A 6,511-nucleotide genomic window follows, 5' to 3' on the forward strand; every position below is an offset into this window, starting at 1 on the left:
GAGAAGAAGGGAGAGAGGGGGAGAAGAAGGGAGAGAGGGGGAGAAGAAGGGAGAGGGGGGAGAAGAAGGGAGAGGGGGGGAGAAGGGGCAGCACGGGGGTGAGAGGGCGGAGGCGAGAGGGAGGGAAGCTCAACCTCAATGGCCCATGAGCTGATGTTTATGGCTGATCTGTCTGTGCAGGACAGGGAGTGTCATCTGCTCAATGTGAAAGCTCACCTCTCCATGGCCCAGCGAGGACCTGGTGCTGTTCCATGAGGAGCTATTTCATGCTGCAGTCACCCACGGTTACCCTGACACTGGTACAGGGCTCGGTGCATTGGGCGGCCTCATTACAGGCCCCACAGTGAGAAACTCAACAGGGACAATAGAAAGACATGGCAGAGGTGGGGAGGAGGGCAAGAACGAGAGAGAGAGAGAGAGACAGACAGAGAGAGAGACAGAGAGAGAGACAGAGAGAGAGACAGAGAGAGAGACAGAGAGAGAGACAGAGAGAGAGACAGAGAGAGAGAAACTGTCCCTACCTTCATCGAGCCCAAAACCGACACGCATCGCCTGGAACTCTTCACAATGGACAAACTTGGCCATCCCGTTCACACCCCCGATTTCTTCATCTACATCAGACACAACGTCCTTAGGCACAGCAATAGGAGCTATTGTGCTCATCCTGACCCAGATCCACTCACACCCTGTCCCCCATCCAAGACTCACTCTCCCCACCATCCCATATGATTAACCACGCTGGCTCAGTGGTTAGTGCTGCTGTCTCACAGCACCAGGGACCCGGGTTCGATTCCAGCCTCGTGTGACTGTCTGTGTGGAGTTTGCACATTCTCCCTGTGTCTGCGTGGGTTTCCTCCCACAGTCCAAAGATGTACAGGTTAGGTTGAATTGGCCTTGCTAAACTGCCCATTATGCTCAGGGATGTGTAGGTTAGATGCATTAGTCAGGGGTAAATGTAGAATAATAGGGTAGGGGAATGGATTGGGGGGGGGGGGGGTAGGGGTTTACTCTTCAGAGGGTCAGTGTGGACTTGGGCCAAATGGCTTATTTCCACACTGTAGGGATTTTATGATCCCTCCCCTTTCCCTTCCCCAACACACTGTCCTCTCTCCCTCACTCATGCCCACCCTCCCCTTTCCCCAACATGCTCCTGCCACTCCCCCTCCCCTGCCCCCACCCTGCCATTCCCCCCTCTCCCCTCCATCACTGTCCTGATCCAATATCAGGATCAGGATATTGGGCACACTGCCATCAGTAACTAAGCCTTTATAACACTAACTGCCAGTCAGTGTCTACATACAGTTTCTGCACAATGTACATAATCTACACTAAGAGGCTGTGAGCTGGACTGCCACATGGAAAGTGGGTCACAGACAGATTCAACCTGGGGTTTTCAAATGGGAACTTGACAATTAATTGAACAGAAAACAAAGTATTGTGGGACTCTGGGGGGGAAAGGCAAGGTTTCTGGAGTAACCGTGTACCCCAAACAAAGACATGATGTGCCGAATGGCCTCTGTGCTGGCCCATTCTATGGTTCCGTTATCTCCTCCTGTGTCTAATGACAGGTGCTGGCCTCCAGTGAAGTGGCAGGGAGTTTTACTGCATGAGAAACATGATGCAAAACGCAAGCAGTTATTGAATGGAGAGAACTTGGGAGTTCCTTCAGCAAACTTCCATCGACATACCCCACCTTAAACAACACTTGATGCCCTGAGACCCAAGCACAGCATTCTGACAGCCGAACCAGAGGAACCAGTTGTAATTACATTGTTGTTTGAGAGATTAAAGTGTGTACAGCTTATCCGGCCATGTTTCCAATATTCCCAACTGTCACTTCAGTGACTTCAAACACTGCGGGACCCCTTGTGGTCATAAAGGTGCTATATAAATGCACAGCCACTTGTTTCTGAAGTCCTGCCACGGGATTAAACAGTCAGTCCAGAACGACACCAATAAGGAAATTGCAGAGCGCCTGAGCATTGCACACCTTTGTTAAAAACAATGACTGCAGATGCTGGAAACCAGATTCTGGATTTGTGGTGCTGGAAGAGCACAGCAGTTCAGGCAGCATCCAAGGAGCAGTAAAAGCGACGTTTCGGACAAAAGCTCTTCCAGCACCACTAATCCATTGCACACCTTTCCCAGGGATACTCTGACCCTTTTATACTCACCAGGAACAAACAACAAATGGATTGTCCGTGGAAATCGCTTCCCTTCTGATTTCAATCTCCGAATTGCTTCGATATACCTGAAAGAGGCAAGAGAGAATTGTTATTAGACTTACAGATAACTCAGGACACGCAGTTGCCAACAGTAAACAGTGCAGGATAACACTCTCCCTCTTATCACGCTCCACTGAAAGAACGATAAGTTGAATATTAAAAATTAAAATTAAAATCCTGCCAAGATTAACTCATTACTTTTTTTGTGCACAACATACTCTTGCATAATTCTTATTTACTTCATTTTTGTTTTTCAGTCTTGCACCAGCTCCTGAAGGGCAGCAGGCTCAGCCTTGAAGGAACATTTACAACTTGTAAATAGAAGGTGCAGTGTTAGAAAACATGAGGCCCCTTGCACGATCAGGACTGCATAGGGTTAGACAGAGTAAAGCTCCCTCTAGTGTCCCACAAAACACTCTCAGAGTAGATTAAGCATGGGGTTAGATACACAGTAAAGCTCCCTCTACACTATGTGTATCAGACAGCAAGTTGTTGACACTCTGTTGAGAAACACTGAATTTGGACTGAGCATCTTGCCCAGGACACCACTCACTCCTCTGAGCTACTGAACTTCGGTTTGTATGTGTGTGTGTGTGTGGGGGGGGGGGGGGGGGGGGGGGGTTAGTTGACAGCGAGAAGGAGCTGGAGGTCAGGCTGATTTTCCACTCTGAAGGAGAAAGTGAGGACTGCAGATGCTGGGGCGTGTGGTGCTGGAAAAGCACAGCCAGTCAGGCAACATCCGAAGGGCAGGAGAATTAACGTTTTGGGGCATCAGCTCTTCATCAGGAATGAGCTGATGAAGACCTTATTCTCAAAACGTCTATTCACCTGACCCTTGGGCTCTGATTTTACACTCTCCCATCCCCGATGTTATTCATCCCAGCATTAGTCCCCGGATCTCAGCCCTGGCTGAAATAAGCTGATATCACATGGCTAGGCAGATGCATCCCAGGATCCTGCTGGTTTCTTTGGCTCAGCATTCTAGTTGAATGTCAGAGTCCAGATGGACATGGGGAACTAGAGATTGTTACTGCATTTTGGAAAAGCAAATTTAGCAAGACTTATACACCTAATAGTAAGGTCCTAAGGAGCGTTGCTGAACACCGAGACCTTGGAGTGCAGGTTCATAGTTCCCTGAAAGTGGAGTTGCAGGTAGACAGGATAGTGAAGGAGGGGTTTGGTATGCTTGCCTTTATTGGTTAGAGTATGGAGTACAGGAGTTGGGAGGTCATGTCTCCTGATGAAGGGCTTTTGCCCAAAACGTCGATTTCGCTGCTCGTTGAATGCTGCTTGAACTGCTGTGCTCTTCCAGCACCACTGATCCAGAATCTGTACAGGACATTGGTTAGGCCACTGTTGGAATATTGCATGCAATTCTGGTCTCCTTCCTATCGGAAAGACGTTGTGAAACTTGAAAGGGTTCAGAAAAGATTTACAAGGATGTTGCCAGGGTTGGAGGATTTGAGCTATAGGGAGAGGCTGAACAGGCCTGGGCTGTTTTCCCTGCAGCGTCGGACGCTGTGGTGTCCTTATAGAGGTTTATAAAATCATGAGGGGCATGGACAGGGTAAATAGACAAAGTCTTTTCCCTGGGGTCGGGGAGTCCAGAACTAGAGGGCATAGATTTAGGGTGAGAGGGGAAAGATATAAAAGAGACCTACGGGGCAACGTTTTCACGCAGAGGGTGGTACGTGTATGGAATGAGTTGCCAGAGGAAGTGGTGGAGGCTGGTACAATGACAACATTTAAGAGGCATTTAGATGGGTAAATGAATAGGAAGCGTTTGGAGGGATATGGGCCGGGTGCTGGAAGGTGGGACTAGATTGGGTTGGGATATTTGGTCGGCATGGATGGGTTGGACCGAAGGGTCTGTTTCTGTGCTGTACATCTCCATGACTCTACTGTGACGATTCTATAGCTTTAGGTGGTGTATTTTGTCCTTTTTGTTTTGGGAGGTTTTAAGACAGAAGCGATGAGGTATCTATTGAAAGTCCATAAGGTATACAGCTTGGGGGAGACCTTAGGCATTTTTTTCTAAGTAGAAACAAGAGATGCAACCTAAATGGGTGAGGTAATGCCAGGATTTTTAGTTTTATTTTCTCAGTTACGGCTGTTGTTGGGGTCTTGAAGTGGGTTCAGAAGCTGCATTACATCTCTCCTTGCTACTCTGAGGTTTCTCTTTAGATTAGATTCCCTACAGTATGGAAACAGACCCTTTGGCCCAACAAGTCCACTGAACACTCGCATGACCGATCCACCTGACCTGCACATTTTTGGACTGTGGGAGGAAACTGGAGCATCTGCAGAAAACCCACGCAGACACGGGGGGAATGTGCAAATGCCACACAGACAGTCGCCCAAGGCGGGAATTGAACCCGGGTCCCTGGTGCTGTGAGGCAGCAGTGCTAACCACTGAGCCACTGTGCTGATGCTTGGAGAATTGCCTATGAGACAATCTATTTTTCTGAACTTGCCTTTTGCCAAGGGAGTGTTTCTGGGATGTTACTGTATTGGAACAGTTACAATTTACGAGGAAAATAATCTATTATTCTGTTAAGTTTTCCAATGGAGTTCAGTTATTCCAAAGTCTACTTTCTTTTGTCTCATTTAAACTATAGTGTGTGAATAAAGTGTGTTGCTTCAAATCTAATAGTCTGACCAAACGAATTATATCCAGAATGCAAGGCCTGGCACTTGCCCTTAAAATAAGAAAACTCTAAAGGTCTAGGCTATCCTCTTTAATATATTTTAAAGGGATTTGGTCTGGTCCGTAACAGCTATATCTTAACTGAGTGATAATTAGATGAGATGATATTATGATCCCCAGATCAATGGGCACCACAGGGGCTGGGGTGGTGAATTAATAAGCCTGCAAAACAACATTTCCAATTGAACATTGCTAATTTAAATTTGAGCGTTTGCTAGTGGTTCCGATTTCCCCTTATGAGCTTGGTACGCTATCACATGTTTTATCTGTTGCCTTAAATGAGTGCATCGGAATGAGTCATCAGTGCTTTGTGATGAAGGAGCTGAATAAATTTTGGACTGGATAAGAACTAGGGCTGTTTCGAACCAACCTTTATCACGTATCGATATGGGGGAGGGTAGGGGGTAGACTTATACCCCATCAGCAGCTTGTTGAACTCACTGAATGGTGACACACTTCATGTCCTGTGTCCCCCGGCCATAAATATTGCCCTGCTCATCTTTCACAGCTGCAAATGGGTCGTGTTTCCAATGCTCCTGCACACAGAAAAACGGAGTCAGCCCGGTTCCACCATCGACACCTCTTCCCGCTACCTCCACGGCCATCCCACCGGACCCTGCTGAGCAGCCTACCTCAAAGACAGGCACCACATCCGTGTGGGAATTCAGGAGAATGGATTTGAGCTTGGGGTCCGTCCCCTCCCAGCTGATGATGACAACAGTCCGACCTGGGTGAACCTGAACAATGAGACAGCATCACACTGAGAAACCTGGTACGCTTTGATTTATTACATCATGTGTACCGAGATACAGTGAAAAGTATTGGATTGCATGCCAACCAGTCAAATCATATCTTACATCAGGGTGTCAGAATAGAATGCATAATATAGCAACAGAGAAGGTACAGAGAAAGATCCATTTTAATATATGAGGGGTCCATTTGTAACTCTGATAACAGCGAGAAGAAGGTGTTCTTGAATCTGTTCGTGTCTTCAAAACTTTTGTATCTCCTGCCCATGGAAGAGAGTATAATTGGGTCTTGGATTATGTTCATCAAGAGTGTGGTGCTGGAAAAGCACAGCAGGTCAGACAGCATCCGAGGAACAGGATTATTGACCTTGGGTTTTGCCGAAACTTTGATTCTCCTGCTCCTTGGATGCTGCCTGACCTGCTGTGCTTTTCCTGTACCACACTCTCGACTCTGATCTCCAGCATCTGCAGTCCTCACTTTCGCCTCTGATTATGCTGGCTGATTTCCCGAAGTGTTATGACGTTGAAGGTATGTACTGTGCCTTTAAGAGAGAGTGAATGCTGCTCTGAACTGAGAGCTGACAGGCACCTGTCATGACTAGACAGTAGTCTTAAAGTGTACTGGAAAATTGAAAATATGTAACATTTGGCTGTGAAATGGATGCCTGAGTTGGGTTGCTGTTTTGACAACAATTCGAATTTAACCAGTTCAAATTATACCCCAGGATACAAAAACCCAATCGAGTTTAAATTTATTGTTTTGCTAACATTGAACCAATGAGACAATCCAAAGTTGGGGATAATACAGACAGGCATGTATTATGGGGGGG

General features: G+C 47.1%; 1 protein-coding gene across 2 annotated transcripts in view; it reads right to left on the bottom strand.

Moving 5' to 3' along the window:
• Positions 1 to 6,511, bottom strand: part of LOC122559125 (aminoacylase-1-like) — a 30,384-nt gene that overhangs the window by 11,085 nt on the left and 12,788 nt on the right. For both annotated transcript variants that reach the window (XM_043708455.1, XM_043708456.1), the window contains exons 3-6: positions 5,565 to 5,669; positions 5,374 to 5,468; positions 2,175 to 2,251; positions 522 to 611 (exon numbers count right to left, since the gene is read on the bottom strand). In XM_043708455.1, the coding sequence (XP_043564390.1) occupies positions 522 to 611; positions 2,175 to 2,251; positions 5,374 to 5,468; positions 5,565 to 5,669 (367 nt within the window). The remainder of the gene's footprint in view (positions 1 to 521; positions 612 to 2,174; positions 2,252 to 5,373; positions 5,469 to 5,564; positions 5,670 to 6,511) is intronic.

Source organism: Chiloscyllium plagiosum, chromosome 18, assembly GCF_004010195.1.
Source record: "Chiloscyllium plagiosum isolate BGI_BamShark_2017 chromosome 18, ASM401019v2, whole genome shotgun sequence".
NCBI classification, from domain to species: domain Eukaryota; kingdom Metazoa; phylum Chordata; class Chondrichthyes; order Orectolobiformes; family Hemiscylliidae; genus Chiloscyllium; species Chiloscyllium plagiosum.